This window comes from Dryobates pubescens, chromosome 20 (assembly GCF_014839835.1).
Source record: "Dryobates pubescens isolate bDryPub1 chromosome 20, bDryPub1.pri, whole genome shotgun sequence".
Taxonomy (NCBI): Eukaryota; Metazoa; Chordata; class Aves; order Piciformes; family Picidae; genus Dryobates; species Dryobates pubescens.
The window spans coordinates 11,204,450-11,231,555 of record NC_071631.1 but is presented as its reverse complement, the minus strand read 5'-3'; the positions used below and the strand labels follow the sequence as shown (position 1 = coordinate 11,231,555).

The 27,106-nt window shown below is 41.1% G+C and overlaps 1 protein-coding gene across 2 annotated transcripts in view; it reads left to right on the top strand.

The window, feature by feature from the left end:
• Positions 1-27,106, top strand: part of PRKCA (protein kinase C alpha) — a 151,666-nt gene that overhangs the window by 102,247 nt on the left and 22,313 nt on the right. Inside the window, exons 6-9 of one of the 2 annotated variants that reach the window (XM_054171063.1) lie at positions 6,826-6,982; positions 7,081-7,215; positions 8,075-8,171; positions 16,142-16,171. In XM_054171063.1, coding sequence (XP_054027038.1) covers positions 6,826-6,982; positions 7,081-7,215; positions 8,075-8,171; positions 16,142-16,171 — 419 coding nt within the window. The remainder of the gene's footprint in view (positions 1-6,825; positions 6,983-7,080; positions 7,216-8,074; positions 8,172-16,141; positions 16,172-27,106) is intronic. The other variant, XM_009902692.2, reaches the window with a different exon arrangement.

Here is a 27,106-nt window from a genome sequence, read left to right as displayed (position 1 = left end):
GCACAGCAGAGTATTGCCAGATGGAGTTGGCCAGTGGTTCAGTTAGATTATCTAAAATATCTCAAGTACTTTGGCAGGTTTTGAATTGAACTAATGATGGGAATGATTCAGCCCTATCTGTAAACATGCTTAATACCAGCTTACTAGCACTGGAGCTTCGATTTGGGTGCTTAGAAATGGACAGACTTTTTCTGTGTGAGTGCTGGAGACTCTGCCACACTTCTTCACAAAGAAAAAGGAATTTTGCATTGGGATAATTAGCTAAAACCTTGCCATCTTCCCAGTGCTAGTCAATGTGCCATGTTCAGTGCTCATTTATCTTGCAATTCTTATATATCGATCCTTTATTTTATAGCTACTAGCTTGAGAGTTGCACTGCACATACTTAATGTATTGCACTTGCATTATATCAACCTGGTACTTTTTATAGTAGCTGTCTTGAGTTGTCATTTTCCTGAAACCACTGAATTCATGACCCTTTCATAGGTTGGGCTGGTGTGGAGATTTTGCTTCAGGCATAGTAAAGCAATTCTTGCTATTCTTAATCTATGCTTTTTGCACTGAATTTTCTTCCCCCTGATGTGGGTTAGAAGTTTTGTCACTCAGCTTTACTTGTTGACCCATCTTAAAACTTGGGGCTTTTCTGAGTGAGTTTGTAGGTGGTTGAATCACAGTTTGGAGATTATTTTTATTTTTTTTTTATATCTTGTTCAAATTACTTTTTTAGTGAGTAAACAATAACCTTTGTGAGAAAATAACCCCATCTGGTGCACTGACATATAAAAAGCTGCCAGATTATTGGGATCCTAAACTGTGACCTCTGAGTTGCTGGCAGTTGGATTTGACAGCAGCTGACAATAAGGAGCTGCCCTCCCAGTGCAGGCACTGGGAGGGTGTTAATGACTTGCTGTCAGCTAATGCACCCTACTGCTACAAAAACATTATATAGATAGATGCAGAACCTGGAGTTTTTAGGGGGGGTTAAGTGCATTTCTCTTAGCTGAAATAATATAGAAAACTTGGGTTTATCCTTCAGTGATGCTTCTATTATTCAAAAGAGGAGGAAACCTGGCAATGATCTCTGCAGAGGTTGGGAGCACACAATAATCTCCCCAGGAGCCCTGTCCTCCCCGCTGTATGTTCTTCAAATTATTGATGACTGTGTGAATGCTGAACCCCACCCCACGGCACTGCATATTAATGTCCTGTCACACTGCTTGCTGTGGACAGCTGGGGGAAGAGCCTCTGCCCAGCCAAGCTGGAGAGCCAAACTGCAGAATTTTGGCACATTTCTAGGTTCTCATAAAAATTACATCTTAAAAAGGCACACACACTAATAATTTAATTTATTATCATCTAGGTCAATATTAGTGTCTGTCTTTGTTAGCATTAATCTCCTAATGTGTGCAGCTGGTTTTAAAAGGAAACATACATGAATATTCTGCTGGGTTTAACACCACAAACACCAATAAAGTGATCCCAAATAAGTTCTTACATGTGGGACACACTTTAATGTCTCAAAAAACCTGCAGATCTCATGTTTTGTCTCGTATCTTCTCTCTTTTCTAGCATTCCCAGAATCTGCCAGGTTGCTGCAGTCATTCCCAGAAAAAAAAGCTGTGACTTTAACAGATGCTAACCCTGGCAGCATCTGAATGTTCCCCATCTCATTCATTAAATTAACTTTACCATGAAGAAATAAGTACTTAAAAGAAACATCAGTTGTTCATAAATGGCCATCTGCATGCATGTAAAAAAATTAACTAAAATGCTATGTATTTATGTGAAGTCTATAAACAGATAAGAATTGGAAATTTTATGGTCTGAATCCCTTTTCACTCAATTTGATACAGCTTGTGTGAAGAGTTATGTTTTATTGAGTAGCTGTCCTACCCACTAGTGCATACTTTTTATGCTGAGCATTTTAATCATCGTCTTTCCCAAGGAAAATACTGTTGCTTCTATGAGATTTCCAGTTTAAATTGAATCTGGAGAACCTACTGCAGGCACAAATACAAAAACTGTGCCATCATCTCTAATGCTATCAAAGGTTGGTAGGAGATAATATCTCAATAAATACACAGGAATGAAGTCTCGTGCAATGTGGGTTCATTTTTCATCTTGTTCTAAGGAGAAAATTAATCTTCTGATTGTTGTGTGTAAATCACCCATGAAGTGTAGGCATTCCAAGAGTTATTCCTTGTGTTGCCAACTTTCCAGATTCAGGAAGTGGGGTGTAATGAGTAGGCACTGGTCTCAGCAGGGATTTTAAAAGATATTTTAATTAGGCAGAAGAGGAATTACGGACTAGAGAAAAGTCTCCTATCAGAAAGCCCTTTCAGTGGCTAAAACTGCCTAGAAATTGGAAACTGAAAAGCAGGATTTGTTTTGGAGCCAGTTGTCCATGTGAATCACAAGCAGCTCCAGAAAGCAAGCATTCAGTGAGAGTTTTAATAAATCTTATCATAAATCTTTAATGAAAGCTGAGCAGCTTTGGAGGCAGCTTGGGATTTTGCGTACAGAGAGTAGGAGCAGACAAATTGGAAGAAAGGCTCTTCTTAGTAGCAGGTAAATCTTTTAAACTGTGATTAAGAGGAGGGTGATAAGGTCTTGGGGAGAAGGTTTCTAGGCTGGGAATTCAAGATCCTTTGTCACTCACCTGAGTCATCCATAAATGAGCTGGGATCTGTAGTGGAATCTTCTTCAGGAACTAATGAGAATTATGGAACAACTTCCTAACACTTTGTTGTGGGCAGCCCAAAACTTAGCCATGTTTTGGAGCTAACAAACCGTTGTCCTTTCCTTGACTATTGCTAGCTGGCTTGCCAGACAAGACCTATTGAGACTTGAAGCATCTTCTAAAGGCAGCAATTCTCATGTATTTGAGAGATTTCTGCTCATCTAAGTTGCCTGTGGGGAGGAAAAGGCTGGCAAGAAATGGTTGCTGTGCTTAGTAAACAGTTTTATTAGCAACACTTGGGGATTCAGGAAAAAGGTAGGTGTGACTCACTTGAAAAGGAACTGAGTAAATTCATGCTGCTAATAATTCAGCTTTGTTAGAGGGACAGGAACATTTATTTACTCATTCCCATGACTACTTTTATTTGCTGGTATCACAGGAAGTTATGAATCCACAACTGTGTGTGCCTTGCAACTTCTTGATCTATACAATCTCATGGGAAAAAGTTCTGATTTTTGCCAACCGTTCTCTGAGTTGCTCAAAATTCTGCCTGCATTTCTTCTCTTGACATAAAACGTCAGTTGTTCTCTGCCAGCCCACTCTCTCTTATTTAGATATTTATTTAAAGTATGAATACCTAAGAAGCAGCTCTCTATTTCCTTATGTCTTTATACTATTCCTGGCAAAGCAGGCGTCCCAGTGTTGGGCTTGGCTTCTGGATGGGTGCTGCTGGATTATAAGTAGCACAGAAGAGAAGAGCCATAGGACAGCCATCAGATGGTCTGCATTTTCTGCTGAACAAACGTTTATGATCTCATCTTCATTAACAGTGAGGAGGAAAATGGCACTATTTTTTTCCCTATGGCAAGTTCACAACTTTAGGTTTTTTTTTTAGAAGGAGGTTCTGGCAAGGTTGGATTTGTTAGAAACTTCATTATCTGCTTGTCTTTGCTGTCTTTTCATCTGTTTGCTTTCTCAGTCCCTGTTAAGAGTCTAATCTGGACAAAATGGTGGGAAATCTAACTTGTAGCAGCTGCTTTGCTCACTACAGCAGTCGTTACCACACTTAATAGTTATGACAGAAAACTGGCAAGTGGTATTTTAGGTTTCTGTCCAAGTTACACTCCAAGCAATGCTGAACTGTGTCTTGCTTCAGCCGTCTATAAATGAGAGTTCCATGTCTATCACAGTGCTGAGTCTAATTCACTCTAATTATACCGCAGTAAGAGATTGCTTGCTGTCATCCCAGCTATAGCAGAATACAGCCACAGCCATGTGATTTATTTTCTGGGAGTTATTTGTCAGTTAACTTGTCCCCTCTCAAGCACACAGAAGAGATAGTGCCTTTGATGGGGAGGGAGAGGAAATGTCTTCCTGTCCATCCTCTTGCAGAAAGCTGACACATCCTGGTAAACCAGGGTGCTCTTAAAGAGACGGATCACTCAGGTCCTATTTCTTTATAAGCATTATTTGGCACTGGTATCATCAATGCTGTTTCCTCAAGAAAAGAAGTGCTAAGTCAGTTGGAAAAAAAGATGTCTGAGGGTATAATTATGCAGACAAAAGTGCAAATGGGCCAGAGAGCCTAAAACAAGGAATGAGATAATGACTTCGTTGGCAGCCTGTATTTAGTATAAGTTGTAACTTTCCTTCCCCAACTAATCCTTGCGCTCTTTTTCTTTTCCCTTTTCTCTGTGTTTGCTGCAAAATAAAGAGGTAGTCTTACACATGGTGCCACATCCTCCTGCTGTCAGTGTTGTTTTCTAGGCTCAGCAGCATCTATCAAGGCTAATCAGTGATGGCTTTCTCCAGGGAGCTGTCTGTAGCAGAGCCTTGGAGGATGGCTCTGCATCCACCCAGCCAATTTCTCATTCTGCTTGGTGCCACACTGAGTATCTCCAGGTAGAATTTAAATAGAAACAACCAGACTGATCCTGTTAAAATTAATGTTAAAACCAATATAACCATGTTAAAATTCAGCAATTTTGTTCAAGGCAGTTTAGTGGAAAACTTCCTAGAGTGTATTTCTGGGAAGCCATAGAATACACAGGGAGTTCTGCTCATCACTTAGCCAAACTACAGTAGAGAAAAAGAAATCAGAAGATAGACTTTGAAGTAATAACTCATGTGCCAAACCTGGCAGCACAGTTACGGGTACCAAGCACGAGAAGACAAAAACGTCCCCAAAAGCCCTGCCTTTACCTCTAAAGAGTGAACAAAGGACATTTTCATAGATTCTTTAAAGAGTCATGGAATCATGAAGGTTGGAAAAGACCTCTAAGATCATCACGTCCAGCTGCCAACCCAACACCACTATGCCCACTAAATCATGTCTCTTTCTTTGAATTGATGTACTTCAGCTCCTTTACAAGTCATTTGAGTGTTGCTCAAGAACTGGCCTCCTCTTCTCTAAATAATGAGAGTAAACAACACATTATAAAATATCTGCATTGGCTTGGATGCCCTTCAGCCTCTGTGCTGGGAAATAGCAGGTCAAAACCCTGGGAAGGTCTATGATTTTCTTCGCAGTAGAGAAATGCCGTTTAAATCTGGGGGGAAAGGAGGAAAGTGCCTTGAGCTAACAGTGACTCTCTGTGGCTGAAGATCCTGACAAGGATGCCCCTTTTTCACATCAGCTGTGACTGACGTCTTAAGTGACTCTGAAGTTCAGATTTTTGTAGGAACTGTTTTCTCTCAAGCAATATTAGATGGCTTAAGGGTTGATCTTTCCTAAATTTCCTACCTAGCACTAGATAAATTTTAAAAGCCCTTTCTGATGCTGAGACTGTGAAAGCAGTAGCTGGGGGCACTGTCAAAATCCAGGATAATGCCTCTACAGACTCACTCTGAAATCCTGGCTTTCCTTCATGCTTTAGGAACCATGTCATCCCCAAGGCTTCATGTGATTTTCCTTCCAGGAACAATTCTAATCTTGAACTATGAATCTCACAAAGGAATTCCCAAATGAAAGCTGTTTCATGTCCATAACAAGCCCAGAGGATTACTGCTCCCAGTAGCTTTAGAGATGCCCAGTTATGAGCTCATAACTGATTAATTTCCCCATCTCCAGCTCAATCACTGCAGTTTGTCCCAGCACAACCAGTTTAAGTGGGATGTGATTTTACAGTATGTGGAAAATTCACCTCTTCTTCTGAGGTTCAGCAGAAGCTGATGGCAGAGTTGGTGTTAACACAGAGTAAAATCTTGTGTGTCATCTGAATAATACACAGACGTTACGCTAGTCCTCTCCATGAGGGAGGAGGTTCTGCTTCTGCTTATCCGTTGGAACACTCCACTCCCCTGCAGTGACTTCTGAACCGTCTAACAAACCCCACAGCTGCTGCAGGAACTCCAGCCAGACTGCAGCCTGAAAGCTGCCTGGGCCCTGATAAATGCATCCGTAGCCCCCCGCTGCCTGCCTGCCTAGTTCCAGTTGGGCTGTGGCCCCCCGTGCAGATTGCTGGCTCTGCTTGTCTCTCTCTTTGGCGAAACAACATGATATACATTAATTCACTTTGTGCCTTCTTTTGACATTGTAAAAATAGAAGCTGCATTACCATCTTTGTGAGGCTGAAGTTAAACTTGTCTTCTCTGTGCTTTCACTTTGGGTGCTGTTATGACACAATGCTTATAGCCATTCCATCTGACAGCTACTGAGCCACAAAGCCGAGGGAAGGTTAGTGTCAGGTACCTTCCAGTGAGGGATTGTGGCCAATAAACTTTCTTCAGAAATCCTTTGTGATCTGGCTGTTGCCCTTATAGTATTCAGCTGATAGTCAGTCCTGCAGTTGTATAACCTAAGACAGATGAGGAAATAAAAGCACGAAGAATTGCTACCCACTTAAAAATTTATAGTGATGGATTCAGACATTTAATCATTCCACTGCAGGAGAAGAGCTGCCTGGAAGCTGTGAGTCGATGGTGAATTGCTCTTCTCTTATTTCTCTCCAGCACTCATAAATGTCACTAAGTGCAGCCTGCCTTTACAACAAGTAGTTTCTTCCCTGCCAAGTCTGACAAGTGGGTTTCATGTCTTACTTGTTTTATTTTCCGGCACGTTTCAATAACTCTGGTTTGATGGCGCTATTGCTTTCCTAATGGTGATTTGTAATGTTGTACAGCTGAGCTGTGTTTTATGTTGACAGTGCGGGAAGCAAAAAACCTAATTCCCATGGATCCAAACGGACTTTCAGATCCTTATGTTAAACTGAAGCTCATCCCAGATCCTAAGAATGAAAGCAAACAAAAAACAAAAACCATCCGTTCCACCCTGAACCCAGACTGGAATGAGTCGTTCACATTGTAAGTTTGATGCCTTTTCATGGAGAGCCTTTGTATGTATTGAATCCTTTATTTCAGAGTTGCCTTGAAAACTCCTCCGCATTTCTCTCCTTTTTTAGTAAGTTAAAGCCTACAGACAAAGACCGACGGTTGTCCGTGGAGGTGTGGGACTGGGATCGAACAACCAGAAATGATTTCATGGGATCCCTTTCATTTGGGGTGTCAGAGCTTATGAAAATGCCAGCCAGTGGATGGTAAGAGTTTCTGGAAAGAGGGAAGGAGAGGATCTGAGGCTGTGAAGGAGAGGATCTGAGGCTCTGGCCAGCCTGATCTAGTGTGAGGTGTCCCTGCCCATGGCAGGGGGGTTGGAACTTGATGATCCTTGTGGTCCCTTCCAACCCTGACTGATTCTATGATTCTATGATACCCCAGCACCATTAAAACCAATATTTTTCTTCTATGTAGTCTGCCTTCTTGGGAGCTTTTCACTGCATCTCAGGCTATAAATTCGCTGAAAATGCAACTCAGCCTAGGAAACATGGGGCTATATATAACAAAGGAGGATAATAAAAGGAGTGTGGTGTAGATACAAAATTCTGCTGGAGCCAGGAGCTGCTGCAAGCTCAATTCTGTGTACACAGTCTTGTGATAGGAATTTTATTTTTATCTCAAATATGATGTATTCATTACTAACTGTATCATGTTATATATAGCTCTGCAACTTCAAAGTACATGGGAACTGGTTTCAGAAAATGTCTTCTGATTGTCTACCAAGCTAGGGGTTGAACTCACCCCATCTTCTCAAAAAGGTCATAGTTTAAGGGTATAGAAACACTGGGGACAGGGGTTCTTCAGGGTGGGGATCTCCTATCATACCATAGGATAGGTAGGAAGAGTTCCCTTGCCCATTAAATTGCCTTGGTAGATAAGTTTGGGTTTAAAGATCTAAACCTAAGTTAAAAGTATTCTATTTCTAGTTTGGTTTAGATCGTTGGAAGTAGTTCTTCACATACCTGTGACGTTGGTGCAAGCAACTCAATTCAGATTTTTAAACCTAACAGGAATAAACCTGAGGAGTCCCCATTTGTTTTGTTTTGTTTTGTTTTTCCACAGGTACAAGCTGCTGAATCAAGAAGAAGGTGAATATTATAATGTCCCAATTCCAGATGCTGATGAAGATGGAAACGCAGAACTCCGGCAGAAGTTTGAGGTGAGGGTAAAACACAAATGGGTGCAGCTCTATCTTACACACATTCTGCACTTGATTCAAGTTCAAAAAGAAGCCTGTCAAAGCTGTGTGTTTGAGTCTGTATTTCTGTTGCCTGTTCCAGCAGTAGGTGCCTTTGGGCTTCTTGAGGATGGACCAAATGGTTTCCTTCAGTATTGGTGTAATTTTTCTGACCTTTCTCTGCTATGACACTTAAAAGTTGTTATTTTCAAATATTTTGTCAAGTAGATTTAATTATTTCAATGCCTTTTTGTGCTTACTGCAAAATCTACCAGCTGTTGTCACTGGTATCTGCATTAGTTGACAAATGGAACTCTCACAAACAGGTTTTTATACTTTAGAAAGTTTCACTCTCAGTGCCTTTTGCTATTTAAAGAAAATATTTACAGTGTTTAATTACTGTTCAGATCTTTGTAGAAGGTTGGCATCTGAAATTCTGATCTCTTTAACGTGGGTATGGAGGTTTTTAAGGATAAGAGGTGTTGCTAGTTATGAATAGAAAAGAAACCCTAACGAGAAGCAATACTTGCTGCAGTCTTCCTGCCTTGTGCGGTGCCGATTGGAGTTGATAGCCGCAGCGGTTGGTAGCCACAAGCATGATCTCGCCATGCGGTGCAGAGCAGACTTAGCCAGCAGCTCTGCCTTTTCTGACAACTGCAGCTGATACCGCAGCAAAATATTTGCTGGCCATTAAACCCAGCAACAGGAAAGGTATAGTTTGGAGAGGGAGGTGTTTTGCTAGTGGTTGTACTGGATTCAACTCATCTGCCTTGACTGCTTTTTTCCAGCTGCATACACAATGTTGGATGTGAAAGATTCCAATCTACAGTGTTGTTCTCTTTTGTTCTGGTTGAACATTTACTACTTTAGCTGTTTATCCAAAAAAAAAAAAAAGTAATTAATGTACCTGTTGTGCATAAACAAACACTTAACACCTGTTCCTTTCAACCTGAAATGGCCATTTTTTATGTTCACCATCAGGCAGAATCCTACATTGTTATTATAAAAGATGGGTTAACCCAAGAAAGTGAGGAAAAACGGCACATGTTCAACTTTCAAGGAGGAAAAACAAAAGGTGCATCAATTTCTTCTGAACACATTTGGATCAGCTACCATACTTTTGTCTGCAGCATGAACTATGATTTTTTTGTTGTACATTTGAGAAGTATTTGAATCTCCATTCCATTTTCTTTTCTTTACAATTGTGATCTGACCAGTGTGATTTTATTTTGCTGCACTAGGTCATTTTCTAGTCAAGATCATATTTGCTTTTCATCCTCCTTAGAAAGAATAGCTTCAAAAGGAAATATTTTCACCCCCTGCATGTCTCTGTGCAATATACAGAGTCCTGAATTCAGTGGATTTGTTTATGTTGGTGATAGAGGTGTATAAATCTACCTGGTTTTTCTCAGGACAGAGACAGCACAAAGACAAATGACTGAAATTGTCAAATTTTAAAATGTCAGTTATTATTTGCAGTATGTTTGCATATTGGATTTGCAATCTCTTAGGGTGGTTTTTTTATTTGTTTGTTTTTCTTAATCCTACTGTAAATACCTTGGTCACAGACAAGGTTTGCCTGTGTCCTGCAGTGAAGTGGAGCAGAAATCCTGAGAGGTTGAATCATGTAAAGCTACTGGACTGGCTCCCAGAAATGGCAGCTTCACATAGGGTCAGCTCTGCTTCAGGAATAATTAGTCTGTCTCAAAGACTAATTAGTTCAGCTTCAGCACCATGTCTTTGAGGCTTTCCTTGTTCTGGAGGTAGCTTGGTGGATGCTATTTTAGTGGTCTGAATTAATCAAGGAAAGGGAATAGGTTGTCAGTGAGCACAGGGTCTCTAGGAATATCATTTACAGAGCTGCATAATGAACAGTTTTAAAAAGAAGTGATGCTGGATGGGAATATTGGGAGCCAAACAAAACTTGCAATTAGAACTAGACTAAGGCTAATGCAATGCAGTATTACATGGTCAAAGGGTTTAGAATCAACCTCTCTCTCTCAGATTTTAACCCATGAGAAATGAAGCAGCACCCTCCAAGTAATGTCCTTACTTGGTTTCAAGGGGAATTACTGTAATGGCTTATGAAAATTAACAGCACAGATGTCTTAATGGTGGTGTTTCACTTATTAGCTATTCTGGTATGGCACAGAAGTGGTGCTAATTCTGATCATCTTTTACATTATTTTTCTTCTGATTTGTATCTTGGCTGACATAGCCATTTTATTTTAGAAACCCTATATGAAGGAAAAAGTAGAGAGCACTGAGAAACAGGCTGCTATTTGTGATTTGGTGACATCATCTACATAAATATTTTCCCCATTATGAAATCAACTTTGAAACCTTACAGGAAGAAGATTGCAGATCTTGACTGCCATTTTACTAGGGGAGTGTATTTGTCAAGAAGATTAAGAATAGAGATAAACCAAGAGGTCATGCATGGCTATCTTCCCATTTATCACTTACAGCAAAGAGTAACTTCAGAGGCCTTGCTAATCAAGTCTGTGTTTGTGGTGCTTGGTCTACTTTTCAATATATGACAGTGTGATTGATATCCAAGCCACCCTGATTTAATTTTGAGTACAAAATTACAACAATTCCTACCAAAATATTGCATTACAAGTAGCAGATTCGTAAAATGAGTAATGGTGGTCTTCAGAGTAAAGAGCTTTAAACAAACCTAAGCTAGGCAAGAGTAGAGAAACTTCAGGATGAGAATTCCATTGCTTAATATTAAGCAAAAAGAAGAATATTTGCAGGTTATAAAAGAAAACTGGTAGATGTGAATTTCCAGAATTAAACCCCAGCATCTAAAACATTCTTAAAACCAACTTTGCCCTTCTAGAATCATAGAATCACAGAATGGCTTGAGTTGCAAGGGACCTTGAAGATCATCTAGTTCCAACCCCCCTACCATGGGTAGGGACACCTCCTACTAGACCAGGTTGCTCAAATCAAAACTAACTCTTCTGACTAAAGTTTAGAAATATGCTTAGTAGAATCACTGCAAGCACACAGGAGCCACCTCCTGTTAAATCCATGAGAATTCCTGAAACATCTGTCCCTGTCTATAGTTCAGCAGACATCTTAAAAGATTTTGGTCTCCAGCTCTCATTGATTTCTAGCTGGTTACACAGTCCTGTCACATCCTTCTAGCTCCACTTCAACAACCCAGACTTCTTACTTGAGCATGGTTATTAGTCACTGAAATACCATTGGTGTGTTGCTGTTGCTTTACTTTATTGGACCTTCTGGCACAGATTCTTGTAAGTCATTGATTCAATGAAGATTTACGATAAAATAGCTTATTATAAATAAGTAAATAGTAGATTCCAACATTCTCTTCACTTGCATTGCTAATTAAACAGTAAAACCTTATTTGTCATGAGAGAAGGTTTCCTCATGACCCGTTCTGTCAGATCTAAACCACTTGCAGATTTACCAGCTGCCTGGTAGTTATAGATCTATCCATGAAATGGGACCAGATTTGGAAACAAAAGAGAAGAGAGCTGAAGAGAACAATTGTTTCATTAACGGAATCACTCAGTGACCTCACTAATTATTATTAGGTTTTATTGCAAGGATTTTTCTTTTTATATACTATGTGGTACCTATAAGAACTTTTCCAGTATACAGAAATCGAAGTATATTACTCAGAGGTGCAGTGCAGTATCTTCTGTCTACCAGATTTTAATTAATCTTCATATTTTCTGGGTCCTACCTCTCACTACAACTTAACAAGTCAATTGTCTGCTCATTTAGCAGTATGACCAAAGCAGTCTTCAGTGATTTATAGATGATACATCAGCATTAATATTTAGAGATAAAAATATACTGCTGGAGGAAGTGGAGGCAGGATAAAAATCTGTCACTGTTTTTCATTTGGTTTTAACCTTTGGTTGTGAATTCTCTCCCCAGAATGGCATTATTTGTGGCCACCTCAAAACAAAACTGCTTTCTCAACAGGCACATTCAGAATAATTGGAGCTGCTCCAATAATTGTCCATGCTGAGGTTGCCATGGGAACTCCCAACAGTCCCAGGTGGCTCCATGGACCCAAACTAGCAAATCTTTCATTTGCAGGAGCTACCAGTCCTCATATATGGATTTTCCTCTTAGAGGATTTTGCTAGGCAAAGCAAAAAGCAGAATATTGAGATCATGTCACCTTGTATTTTTCACACCTGGCTGTGACTTGGGTGGCAGGATGATTTTGCTGTTTAAGCCATTGTGCTGGTTTAGCTTGTTTTGTTGGGGGTTTTTATTTTGTTTGGTTTGGTTTGGCTTTTAGTTTTTATTTGGGGGACAGAAATGTGCAAATTCTAAAACTTCTGTGGAAGGAATTTATTTCAGGTTTATCAAGCCCTTTTCCCTGTCATGTTACTGCTTTAGTGAAGCACTTCTTTATATTTAACCATCACCTTAGAGTAATAGCAGAGTGATACTGGTTTACAAGCAGGCTGAGTAATTATTCTGCCTGTGCCCTTCTTTCCACAGTACCATCACAGCAAATGTTATTAAAAACATAAAGCAGCTGTTATGGTCCATATCAGTGATTTATTTTTTAATATTTTTTTTTAATTAAAACAAGAACAGAGTAGCTCTAATCCTTATGTGTGGATACATTTACCCAGCACAAAGTATATTAAGTGATGGGAACAATCACAATCAGCTTTGGTAACTGAAGTGATCCAAGCTAGTTGTTATGAGGGAATAGGTTGCTGCTCATATGATCTTAATTTTAAGGCATCTGTGGGGAAGACATGTAATAGTCCTCTTAAGGTGTCAGGCATTTTCTTTTCTTCTAATCATTTTCTTCAGTGTAGCTCTCAGTGTGGTGTTCAGTATAATCAAAATCATCCCCTTAGTTCCTGAGAGAGCTCAGACTGCTGTTCCCACCATGGAAGTCCATGTGGGGCCATTCTGCTGGACCTTGGGATGTGCTTCCTTGGGGTGACAGATCCACATCTACTGCTGTGGCTGCCACCTTGGAATTGTGTTGATGTTAGAGATTTCAGCTGAGGTATCAGGTGCCAGCAGCTTTTCAAGGCTGTTAGCTTTGTACTGTTCCGTTTCATTAAGTTAATAGGAACCAAATCACTCCTCAATAAGATGACATTATTCAGATAATTACTCATTTCAGAAATATATTACATATTTCTGACAAATAATTACCAGTTGGGGTTCATAAAAGCAGGGACCATTTTCATCTATTAGTTGACATCTTGGGCCAGATCCATAGACCCATATATAGTAAGAAGGCAAGCAGAATACCCAGGGAAGGTGCCCAAACTGGCTCTATGCTCTATTTCCAGACTCCTCTTTCTAGGATTGATCCATGTACTTGATAAACCACCCAGGAGCAGCGCTTACTGTTGTCCAGTTGCCTGATGGGCTCTTTTTGCTGCCAGGAAGTGCTGTGATCTGGCTGTGCACTGTTTCCCGAGGACTGTGGCTGGTGAGGGTGGAGACCCCATGCTGCGACTTTGGCTCTTCTCAGGTTATCATTGCTCAAATTATATTTTCAGCTGCTCTGTGCCAGTGGAACTGCTGATGAAGACTTGTGCAGGAGCTGGACCCGTAGTTTTCCTTTAAACAGATTGAAACATAAGGAAAGAGGAAGCAGAGTTCAGAACAGGGTGGATATTGTATCTGAAAATTGGAAGTGTACAGTCAGCGGTGACATTTTGGTGACATCTCAGTGCTTCTAAACATAACTATTATTACAAACCTAAAGAAAACGACTTTTTAAATGCCTTACCATTTTAAATAGAAGAACAGGGACAATGTGGTGCTTGGCCATCAGGCTTGGTTATAAATACCTAGAACCTCTCCAGTGACGCATGAGGTGGAGATATTTCTGCTTCTGATGTACTGCTAAACTCCTCCAGTACACAGGACAAGTTTAGTTCAACCAAACTTGGGTGTTACTTCTTTTGCAGACACAAATTTATGAGCAAATAACCTATCTTGGGCCATATATATAGTGTATACAGGACAAATATTTCTTGCACCATCAGGCTTCTTATTGGGACAGTTCTGCTGGAGTTAAATTGTGTTTGAAAATGTCCACAAACTGCAAGGCAAATTAAAACCTCCTGATGAGTTTCAGTCTAACACTAGAGAAACCTCTTTCGTTAGCATTCCCTCTTTGAACACCAATACATCATTTCATAGAATCACAGAAGGGTTCAGGTGGCAAAGGACCTTTAAAGGTCACCTAGTCCAATCCCCGTGCAAGGGAGGTGAGCAGGGACATCTGCAACTAGATCAGGTTGCTTGGAGCCCCATCCAACCCAACCTGCAGTGTTTCCAGGGATGGAGCATCTACCACCTCTCTGGGCAATCTGTGCCAGTGGGCAGCCTCATTGTTCCATTTCAGGTACTCAGATCTTTAACACTCCCTTTAGTGTTATTCCTTTAAAAGCAGTTTCTGGCTGCTTTATTAGAAAGGAGAAGGATGGTACTTGCTGCTTTAATGGGGCCTTTTTTTTCTTATATTTACAAGGGGTTTAGGTCAAAGGGACATTTTCATTCTTTGCTTTAATCAATAGTCAGGACATCCTAGAACTGTTCTAATTCTGAGCTGGAGGCTGTTTAAATATGCTGCAGTCACATAGCCAAGACCTTAGCAGAAGACTCCAGGGACTGTTTCAGTAGCTTCTTAAGAACCCAGTGAATTTCTAACTAAACATAGTATTTTCAATGAAACAACAACAACCACAAAACCCTATAACAAACCTGTAGAGGAGCTTGTGATTTTGCTAATTTGTGACTTAAGTTCTTCTAGTCACTGTGTAAAAGCCCTGTAAGGGCTGTGAAGGAGACATTTCTTTGAAGACTTTGAATGATGGGGATGGTATTGCCCCAGTTACTCTTTTATTATTTTTTGGGGGGTGGGGGGACGGAATAAAGAAAGTATGATCTCCACCATATCTCTGTGTAACCCCTGTGCTTTCCCATTTTGAAGCAATACCTGTAACTTCAGGCAGTTCAGCAAAGGCGACATGGAAAAGACAAATAATGTTGCTGACACTTGAAATTGTAGAAGAAAAGATTAAACTGACTTTCCAGGAAGCAGATACTAAGCTACACTGAAATCATGACCAGCCAAAATATCAGTGGCACATCAATCCACACTCATTCTGTGTATAGAGATATAAAAAGAAGAGCTGCTTTTTTTGGCTGTGGCACTCGTTCCTATTTTTAAATTGTGCATATTTAATCATTAGAGAATGGTTTGCAGCATTATAGAGATGCTGTTAGATGTCTCCATCTGTTCTATACCCTAGTTTGGCATGGGGAATTCCCATATGCAGTTATCCAGAGCTTTCCCATCCACTCAGAAGTAGAGAATTTGAAATGTCTTCACCAGCTGACATACATTTCTGGTCTCAGTTCGTGATTTCTAGAAGGCTTTTCTTAGTCTGTGTGTTGTGATTTAAGGTGAAGAATGTACACAGAAAATCCTACTGACAGCAGGGATTTCTTTATCCCTTATAGAAAGGTTAAACCTCTGTATCAAAACCAGTCAAAAGGAAAAAATCAAGCCCAACTGTGCTGTGCTGTCACCCCTCTGCAGTGCTCATTAGTCATGAAGGGCCCAGACCACACACATCTGGACATGCATTTAGCTTTGTGCATTGCAGTGGATTGACAACAGGAGGAATGTTTCATGCATGACGCATATGTATGCACAAGGCTGAGGTTCACATTGATCAGCAGCTGCGTGAAGACCTGTACTTCACTGTGCTCTGCTGGAGTGTGCTGCTGTTGGGGTGATTAACACCAGGAGTTCCTCTTTGTGATTTTTCTGTGCATAGCAGATGTGTCCATTTCTGTATTCTTGCTGCTGTGTCTTTGTTTGTTTACTTCTGCTACTAATTGTTGTTGCTTTGCTTTGCCAGCCCTTTACTAATGAAGCAGTGTTTCTCCCTTTCCTGTCTCTTCCAGGACTGTCATGTAAATATCCACTTCTTCAAGGTAGTTTTCTCTTTGGTGTTCTCCTACACCTTTTTCTTCACACACTCCTCTTTACCAATGTTTGAAGTTTACTGAATTCAGCCTCATCCTCACCATGTTTTAAGGATGCACTTGGTTTTCCCTCCTCAGTTTAAGCTTTTCTAATGGTTAAAAAAAGCAATTGAAGTATGAATCTTCCACAACTGGTCACAAAATACTCTCCCCAGATTAGAAGTTTACATGCAAAAAGAGGGTCATCAACCCTCAGCAGATGCAATGTGCTTTTCCTCTTGAAGGACTCAGTTAAATGAATGCCACCTGCTCATGGAAAATGGTGCATCTTTAATTTGAAAACCACTCATGGAACTTTAAATGACTTCCATGGATCAAATTATGCTCATGTTCACTGTATATTGAAACAGATAAACCTACATGATACAGCATGCATGGTTTATGATATAATACACTAGATATATTGCCATGTGCTAGTTGGAGTATATTATATCATAACAAATATTACCTACATGCACAGCTGCTCTGGTAGCTGAAATACCAATTTTCACCTCTTTACATCCCATTTTACTTCTTTCACTGATCACCACATCACTGAATTACTGCCATAAAAGGTACACTGTCAGCACTGAGAACATATGTGTGTGGACTTTTTTTTATCTGCATGTCTCTCCAACCAATTATCTTGCTTTATTAAAGCAAAGGTTACTGACAGGAATCACATTTGCAGTTGGTTTTAAATTTCATTGTGATTTAATTGCAATGAAATTTAATTGCACTTACAATTTGAAGCTGTAAACTGTCTTAAGACTCTCTCTCTGAGGTTGCTGAAGCCACTATCATCTTGAAATGGGATTTTTACTAATTAAGTTGACCTATAGCAGTTCGTGTTATAGCTCAATGCTTAAAATACTTAATTTCTAATACTTCATACTTACATTATATTACTGATGCATGATTTTACCAAATATTTTGATAGTGAACCAGAAAATGAGACTGCTTGTCATGACCAAATTTTTCCTAATGCAGTGATCTTTAGTCATGCAATCAGTCACTTATTTTTGTCTTAACCTTGAGTCTTTATCTGGTATCAAGCTCAGAAAAGCTTGTACAGGAGCTTGTACCCTTCCTCAATCCTTTGCATCTCTCCTTAACTGAAATCAAAGCCACATAGTGGTTTCATTGATGAAACTTATTTAATGCAGTTTCTCTGCCTAACCTATTTTCAACCAGAGCAAGAACTACCCTGAAAAAAAATGCAGCTGGGATATATATGAAGTTGCATCTAACACTGTGTTGTCACCTCACTGTAAAATCCAGACCTTGAAATGCAGTGATACAAGCTGACAGAAGTCCTTGGTCAATTCATGTTTTCATCATAGGAGAGTACCTTAAAAAACAGCCGAATGGTTTCCTACAGCTCCTGCTTCATAGGCAACATTTTTACTTGGTCCCTGTTAAATATAAACATGAAATCCAGCAAAGAGAGTTGGTTCTCTGTTCCGATGTGAAGAGGAGACTCAAGAATTCCATTTTTTCATGGTGAAAAAAATGCTTCCTTCTTTATTGTCTGCCTTTTCTCTCAACACCTTTACAAATCCCCACTCTGCTTGCTGCTGACAGTGACTTACCATCACTAACCTGAGCTCAGAAGCATCCCTGCATGCTGCATTCTGCAAACTAATCACCCCTGATGTTAGCATGTCTTTGGAAATAATTCTGTAAGTAATCAGTTTATGTGGGACTGCTGGGGAGGTTGTGTTCCCAAGTTTACAAGATTGGAACTGAAAGGAAACAGCAGGAGCAGATGAAGAAGGAAGGCTGTGTTCCTGAGGATAATGTAACACTTGTGAGCTAGAAACCAGTCAAATGATTTTTTGAATACCATAGCAAATGTGAGGATGCTGTGAGCAAGGCCAAACAGCAAAAATACTCATTTATGAAATTAGCAGGCACTGGGAGGGATCATACATTTATGCTGCTTGTGTTCCACCAGCAAAGTTCATATTTGAATAGATTATTTTCACAACATCATATAGAAAACACCTCCATCTGTCTGTGTGTGTGTGCTTGTGTGTGTTAAATAATTTCAAAGCACGTTAAGCCTTGGTGACAGAATCCCAGGGTTTTAGATCACTCCTAGTCTGCAGCTTTTCATGGCTGTGGTGTTTGATTGCAGGGATTTGCACTAAGATCCAGGTAGAGCTGGAGTCCTTACAAATTCTTTTAGAGCAGAATTTTAATTTATTTTTGCCCATATTGAGATGAGTTTTATGCTTAAAAGCAAATCCTACACTCTAGGTTTTGGGTTGTTTTATCGGTTTTGTTGTTGGTGGTTGTTTTTTATTGTTGCAAATCAGCAGCAGTTTGCATAATTAAAAAAGGAAGGAGCATATATAAACTATTCCTTTTTTCCTGACACTTGGGGATTTGCTGTTCTAGCATCATATTTGTCGTTTATGGAGGGGTTTATTACCACTGCCACAGAATATTTCTGCAAAAATTCTTGAATAGTATTCCTGGGCAGCCTCTTTAATTACATTTCATCTAGTTAGACACTGCTCTGTTGCAAGGGATAGCACGTTTGGCAATCAATGCAGAAAGCAAAGTAGACTCAGGTGGCCACAGGATTATTAAAGAGATTAAACATGTTGACAGTGCCAAATGGGTAACTGGAAACTCTTCCCTCTCTGGATTTCACTGCACACAGCCAGATATCTGCTGTCCAGGGCAATATTCCCTGAAAATTCCTTTTCAAACAATTATCTTTCATAGTCACTTGACTTAATTGTCTGCATTTTCTAGGGAATATGGTATTGTAGATATTTTAGACATCATGTATTTCAAGTACTTCATCCAGTTTTAACTTTCATACAGCAACACAAAAAGTAGTAGAATGTAAAATGAAATACATTGACTAGTGAAGGTGGTTTTAAACCCCCCCCAAATCAGCAGCCCTGTTGAGATGCTGTGTGGTACACTGAGCTGTTGTGTTGCCCTTTGGGATTCTCTTATTGCCTTTATGCTTAGCAAACATCCCTTGAATGTGATACTGAGCTTGAGGAAAGAATTTCTCCTCGGAGTGAGAAACCACAAGAGGTCAGTACAGAACGTGAAATAGCTCCCAAAGCAAGAGGCTGTCTGTAGCAGAAGTCCTGAAAAGAAAGAAATCATGCAAATTGTTTGTATGTATGTATCAAGTTAAGTTAAAATTAAATTCCACTCTCATTTTGATAAAATTCAGCATAACATTTTTCATGCACTCCTTTAATCAAGATATTTAATTTTCTGGCACTGATTATAATACTTTCTTTAAACAAACAGTTTAATAATTTGCAGCCATACAAGCAAGTACTGCCTCCGCTCACCTTTATTTCACTCAATTCATCTTGACTTTCAGATGCCTCACAAATTCTTTAATTAGCTGCTTTTCTGCCTTTGTTGTGCTTCACTTTATGTGCTGGGTGAGAGGAATGGACCTCCATGGAAATCTCGGAGTGAATGATCTCATTAATTGCCTTCCAGTGCTTGAAGGATCCTATAGGAAGGCTACAGAGGGAGTTTTCATAAGGGTGTCTAGCAGTAGCACAAGGGGAGATGGTTTGAAGCTGAGGGAGAGTACCTTTAGACTTATTCTTAGGAATGAGATTACCATCATGAAAATAAATGAGTGCTTTCTGATTATTTGCACATTTTCAGTGTTCATAGAAGCATAGAATTGTTTTGGTTGGAAAAGACCTCTAAGATCATTGACCTAACACCACCCTGGCCATTAAACTATGTCCTGAGGTGCCATGTCCACATGATTCTGGAACACCTCCACAGACTGAGACTCTACCAGCTCTCTGAGCAGCCTGTCCCTATTCTCCTTGCTGCAGAGGTATTTTACTCTGATGCAATTCCAGCAGGGACTCCCTGGCTGCAAAACAAGCTGTATAACTTCATGAATCCACGACCATGTCCATGGGACAGCCAATCTCCCTGGTGCAGGTGTCTCTTGCTGTATTGCAGTGTCTTATGTAGGCATCTTCCACCTGCTGCAGTCTAATCCAAGCCTGCTCCTTTCCATGTGGATAAATACGTGCAGATACATTCGTTAGTGCATAAAGTTCTGAAATTTAGTTGATTTGGTATTTCTTCTTGAACAGAGCAAGAATCAGTTAGAGGGCACAGATTTAAGCCAAGGAAAGACGCACAGGAGCCAGGGTTTGGGGTTGGTTTTGGTTGTGTTTCACAGGAATTTTCATGCCAAAGCACCTCCCCAGATTGCTCAGCATGTTTTTTGTGGGGAACAGGTCAAATGGCCAAGAAAGTTCCTTCCCGCTCTTGACTTGCACCATCAAGGACACAACTCAGGCTGGACCAAGATGTCACCTTGTGCTGTCCCCTCTCTGGTTAGAACTGCTGGGCTGCTAAATCATCCAGAGCTTAGGCTCCAACTTCCTCTTCTCTGTGTGGTTTCCATGACTACAAAACTCTCTACTAATGAATTCTAAGCCTGCATTAGGTTATGGTATTAAGCTTAAAACTCAGTCTGATGAAGGATTAGGTCTTGCTGGGGCTTAGAAATGGACTCTTCTCATTTCAAAATCTCAGCATCCTGATAATTAAGTTGTATAAACTAGGAAATTGATAGTCCTTCATGGCATCTATAATTACATGGAGCTGGAAATGCAATAATGTAAGAAACAAGCTGTCACAATGATGGAGAACATGCCACTGAATGGGTGATTTCTATTTTTTTTTCCCTTCAGATTTTGACCTGAGATTTATTGGATTTATTTACTTTATTAAACACTTGCTAATGGCTCAGCCTGTTGATCAAAGTGCCTGGTGAGCTTCGTGACTGGAAACTTCAACAGGGCTTCTTGTCCTTCTTCAAGACTTGTATAAATGATTTCAGTTTCTCCTTTTCGCATTCTTAGTGTGAGCTTTGCCAGCTCTGTCAGTGACATCTTCTAGGATTTGTCTGAGATTTGAGTTGCTCTGATGCTTCTTGTGTAGAGTCCAGGTAGTGACAGATGTAACTGAGCATTAATTTCACACTTGCAGGCAAAGCCTCCTGGGCTGCAACAGTGAAACTGGCACATTACTATTCAGACTTTTCCTTCCCTTGCTTCTCACCACCCATTTTGCCAGGTCTCTCCATGCTATGCAGTGTGTGACCTGCAGCCCTGCTGTGGCTTTGGGTTAATCTAAGAACTGGGAACGGAATCATTTGGAACAAGTGGGCTAGAGTGAGATGGCTTCATTCCATCACCTGGTGACGTTTGAAGAGCCTGTTGGGGTCTCACAAAGAACTGGTGAGAACTTGTTGCAGAGATTTTGATTGAATTGTGGCTGGAGGACATTTCTGCTCAACAGATCTCAAGACAGTCTGGGGACACAAGATAAAGCCTGCTCAGTCACTCCATGGGCTGGTGACCCTCCTCTATCACAATCTTTTGCAGCGCAGACTGAAGCCAGGGCTGCTCTCTGTTGGCACTTTGTTTGTTTGCTGTTTATGGCTGAACGAGGCTGTGTGGGCAAAGCAGGGGGTGCCAGGTGGAATCTGCTGTAGAAGAGGGGAGCGGCTGCTGGTGTGCAGTGGGAGCAGAGCTGTGGATCTCCCGGAGGCTGGGCTGCAGGAAGGAGCTCTCCATGGCTTTTCCCAGCAGGTGTCAGTAGAGCTCAGGAGTGAGGGACATGATGGGGCGCTGAGCGTGCAGTACCCAAAGAGCAGCTGCGTGTGCCGTGTGTGTACACACCTCCCTTCCACGTGTGGTGGGAATTCAGCACTGTTGTTAAATATTTTTTCATTTATCACTTTTGCCTGTCGAAAATTTGTTATCAATAGATCTCCCTGCTGGGCATCTGTGAGCTTGCTCAGAGCGAGTTGCCTTGACAACCGCGAAATGCATCCTCCAGAGAGCAGCAGTCGCAAGGTTCTTTTGTTAGCTTGAATGTTTTGTCGTGGGAAATGATGTGGGTTTCTCCCTGCTGAAGCTGAGCTGGAGGGTGGTGTTGTATGGCAGTAGGTTTGGAACCCAGTATTAGCTTTGCATATGGGAACAAAGCCAGCCTGGCTGAGTGCTGCAATCAGCAGCAGGAGAAATACCAAAGGTGGGAGATACAAGGTGTTAAAGCACTAACATCATGAAGTATAGCTCATTGCTCTAAAAACGCTGAGGGGAGGAATGTGAATGGTGTCATTTATTTATTTTTGATTCTTCGCAAATTTTCTTTATTTATTGGCTAATGGGGAAAATGCCCAATCCACTCTCTGCTCTGTAATACTTCATTTCTGAATTCTAGGTAATAACTGGAAGGCAGAAGAGCCAATGCTTAGGTGCTTTGGTTTTTTTTAATCCCATTAGATCATCTTCACATGAAAAAATCACAAGAAGAGTTTTGAAAAGACTCAATAAGAACATTCCCTGCAATGGAAAATTGAGTGCAATAATGACTTATTATTCCCTGAATCACTTCTTTTTCTTCCTTTCATCACACCTCTCATTATGTTTTTGAGAAGAATCATAGAATAGAATCATAGAATGGTCTGGGTTGGAAGGGACCCCCAAAGGTCATCCAGTCCAACCCCCTCTGCAGGGACATCCTTCACTAGATTAGGTTGCCCAGAGCCCTGTGGAGCCTCACCTTGAATATCTCCAGGGATGGGGCCCCAACCACCTCCCTGGGCAACCTGTTCCAATATCCCACCACCCTCATGGTAAAGAACTTGTTTCTAACATCTAACTCTAACTTTTGTTACACTCATTGTAGAAGGGTGTTTGGGCTGAATGTACAAAATATGTCTCACCTGTGGTTTCAGGGTAAAAGAAGTGGCCAAGATAAGGTGCGTCCAAACCAGAGGAAGTAAGATGATGTGCATGCCTTGTTTTCTCTTAAGATTAACTCTCCTGCTAGTAGTGCAGACTAATCTATCTTTAACATGGAGTTTTCCTGGTTGGTTTGCTGCAAGCTGGCTCTCTTGTAACAATATTGTGCTTCTCTATTAAGCTGAGCAGCCTGAATGGAAATTGAAAGTTCATCCAGGGCCTGGACTGCCATCTTCAGCTTCAGTAGGTTTTAATATCCACCCTCCATCCCCCCCAAAAAAAACCAAAATAGATGGATTCCAGTAGGATTCTGCTCTTTTCAGGTTCATGCTAAGAAAAGGCAAAAAGTCACTGCTCTTTTCTAATAAACTTTTAGTAATCATTTGAATTTTTGGCCTGCTGTAGTTGCAAGACTGTTTTTCATACAACCATTAAGGTTGGAAAAGACCTCTGAGGGCAAGCCCAGCCATTGACACTGCCATAGTCCACCACTAAACCATGGTCCTCAGTACCACATCTGCAAATTTTTTGAACACTTCCAGGGACAGAAGCTCCACCATTGCCCTGGGTAATTTTTGCTCTGGAACAGAGTGTTGGTTGTGTGGCATTTTTCCTCCATGATATTCAAGGTGTCTCAGATAGAAAACTCACAGTAAAGCTTGGAGAGCACTTGAATACATTTCCTGTTCTTGCCCTTAGGAGAACATACATAGGCTGCAGCTGACCTGCTGAGTGTAGGACATCAATGAAGCCTGTAAGAGATGTTTTGGTTTAAGTTTGTCTGTCAGGATGAACACAGAGTCTTATTCTTGAAGACAAGTACTAAGTACTAGATCTTTCAGGGTTTATTTCATAAAGATGTCTTAATGTCCCATCAAAAACTTGGTGACACAAGCAGAACTTATCATGGCTTGACCATGTTTATCTAATTTTATTTCTACACCCACTACCTAATTTTCCTCCATTAGCTCTGGAAATGTTTTGTAAATAGTACTAAGAAGGCAGCAAAATGCTGTGCCTGAGGCTCAGTCATAACTGAGCCATGTTGCAGTAGCTCTTAATGGATCATCTGTGAAATGTTTTGGTTTGGATTATTATTGTTTCCTTTTCTTTTTTTCCTCCCAGTGCACATTTGCCAGCTTTGAAATTCCCACTCTATTTTCACGAGGACCTTTAGCCAAAAAGCGGCAAAAGGAATTCACATGCTAAATGTCAGAAACTTTTTTTAGCATGCTCCTGATGGTTGGTGGCCCAGCTGGGGGGGAATCCAGACCTTTGATAAAGTGATGATGTTTGATAAGGTCCATAGCCCATTCCACTTGGGTCCATGTGTTTTCATTGAGCCAGCCTGGTTGTCCTGCAGTGTTTCATGGATGCATTTTCCTACCTTTTCTTGCATACAGCTTGCAGCAGGGTCTTCTGTGGCAGTGCCTGGGTGGATGCACTGAGGTGGCTCAGCACTGGTGATGGGGTAATCAGGACTGTCAGTTTCCCGTGGTTGTGGATCACTCAAAACCAAGTACATTCTGATGAGCTCCTGCTTGCTTTGGCCATCTACCTGGAGCAGGTGGCACAGAAGTCCACCAAAACGGCACCTGATCATAGAATCACAGAATCATTTTGCTTGGAAGAGACCTTTAAGATTATTGAGTCCAAACAATGATCCAGCACTGCCAGGTCACCACTAAACCATGTCCCTGAGCACCACACCTACACAGCTTTTAAACCCCTCCAGAGATGGAGACTCCACCTCTTCCCTGGGCAGCCTGTTCTAGGGCTTGACAACCCTTTCAGGGGAGAATGATGTTCTCCTTAAAAACTTAGCATGTGAAAAAAGAAACTAGCAAATTGAGAGTGACAGCTAATAAAAATATATATATACATATAAAATTGGAAGCAGAGGATCATGTCTGGAGCTCATTGAACATAAGTGTTTGCTTGTGAGGGTGCAGAGAGGCCTTGGTTGGATTCTCTAACAGTATTTTAAGATGCCACCTTCAGCTGCTGACAGTTCCATCTTGCATATGTTGGATGGAGCCTGCTGCTTCCAACCCTGGGAGCCAGCAGAGGGCACAGGAGACTACACTGAATCTGCAGCTCTGCTCTTGAGCTGCTCAGCTCAAGCTCGCTACAGAAATACTCCTGCCCAAGCAACACATTTGTGCCCAAACTAGAAAACTGCCTTAGAAGAAAATTTTGTTTGTTGTTTATGTTTGTTTTCAAACAGGCTGCCCACAATGTCCCCAGTGGGTTTAAAATGTAAAAACTAAAGCAAGTGAAGTATTCTCCTTTCAGTGCCTGATTTGGATCTCCCTGCCATGGTGCAAAGGCAGATATTGAAATTGCTTCTGGAATCAGCAGAGCAGGGTCTTTTATCTGAGATCCCTTCTGTGAGAGCATCACAAAGACAAGGCCAGCAAAGCTGCTCCCTTAAACCATGTCTTCTTCTTGTAAAACTCAAGGATACTGAGATTTTTCTTTTTTTTTTTCCCCCTCCCACTTGCTTTGTTTGTAGCCCAGACTTTTATTGTGGCCTTGAAAGGAGCTTTGTGCCAACAGCAAGCTCCATTAAAGACACTGGATTTGTCCCAGCAGCTGTATCTGCTGAGGAGCCATCCCTTGCAGAATCCAGGGTTTAGGCTGATGCCCAGGACTGCCTTTTCCTAAACATTTACACAGCACATCATCCTGATTAGCATCTCCAAGAGCTGCTTTGTGCATGAAAGTTATAACAGTAGTGGAAGCAGCTCCTCATTTTGAACTGTGTTATAATACATACATTTAAAAAAGAGATCAGAACTGCCCAAATTCATATAATAAAATCATAGAATGGTAGAGGTTGGAAGGGACCTCTGGAGATTATTGGATCCTAATACAGGGTTGCCTAGAGCAGGTTGCCCAGGATCACAATATCCAGGTGGATCCAGAAGGAGACTCCACATCCTCTCCTGTGGTCTGCTGGACAGCCTGCTCCGGGGCTCTGTCACCCTCAAAGTAAAGAATTTTCTCCTTAAGTTCAAGTGAAACCTTCTGTGTTCTGGTTTGTGCCCATTGCCCCTTATCCTATCACTGGCCACACTGAGAAGAGTCCAGCACCTCCATCATTTAGCTCTTGCTGAACATTGAGAAGATTCCCCTCTCAGGCTGCTCTTCTCCCGGATAAAACAACCTCTCTTCATAGGAGACACATTCCAGTCCCTTCAGCATCTTTGTGGCACTCCATTGGACTCTTTCAGGTAGTTCCCCGTCTCTTGAACTGGGATGCCCAGAACTGGACCCAGTACCGCTGATGTGGACTCCCTAGGGCAAAGTGGAGGAGGAGAACCTCCCTCAACCTGCTGGCCACACTCTCCTTTGTGCATGCCAGAATCCCTGTGGCAGGAAACAAGACCTGTTGCAGGAAGAGTTCATCCAATCTGAATATGCTTTCCAAGTGACGTGATTATTTCAACAGAGGACTGCTTCACATTACTGCCTGCAGAAGCAGAGTGCTGGAGTCTCTGAATCAGATCATCCCTTTCAGTCTTACATTTTCAGACTTGCCTGGGAGGGGTAAGATTGTGTCTTCAGTTACCAGTGAGGCTTTTAAGGTGATTTATTGTGACACTGTGAATAAACTTTGATTTCTGTAATTTTCTTTATCTGTAAACCAGTGCTGACATGCAAATGCTGTCCTCTTGTGGTGCAGTGAGCAAAGCAATGATCCATAAATGCCAAGCATGTGTCAGTGGCACAAAGTAAATGAACCATTTGGGGAGGTTATTTACCAGAGCCACTCACGAGATAGATGGGGAGAAAGGACTTAAATCCCCAAGTACTACTAAACCTTCTTGGCTTTGCTTCTGCTGGTGCATGGGATTATTTTGAGGCAAAGAGGGATATTATGTTGTAGCCTGCACTATCTTTTTGGTGAGTCTTACTTTTTTTTTTTCTCTTCTGTTAACTTTGAGATTTGAAATGCAACTTCCTTGAGCAATTACCTGATGTCTCATGAGATACTGAGACTGTTGCACCCTACTGCAAACCAAACTGCCTTGCCAAGGCAGAGCCTTTGTATGTAACCTTTCCTTTCCTCCCCTTTCTGGATCAACACTGCATTGAAAAAAATCAGAGTTGATTGTGTTGC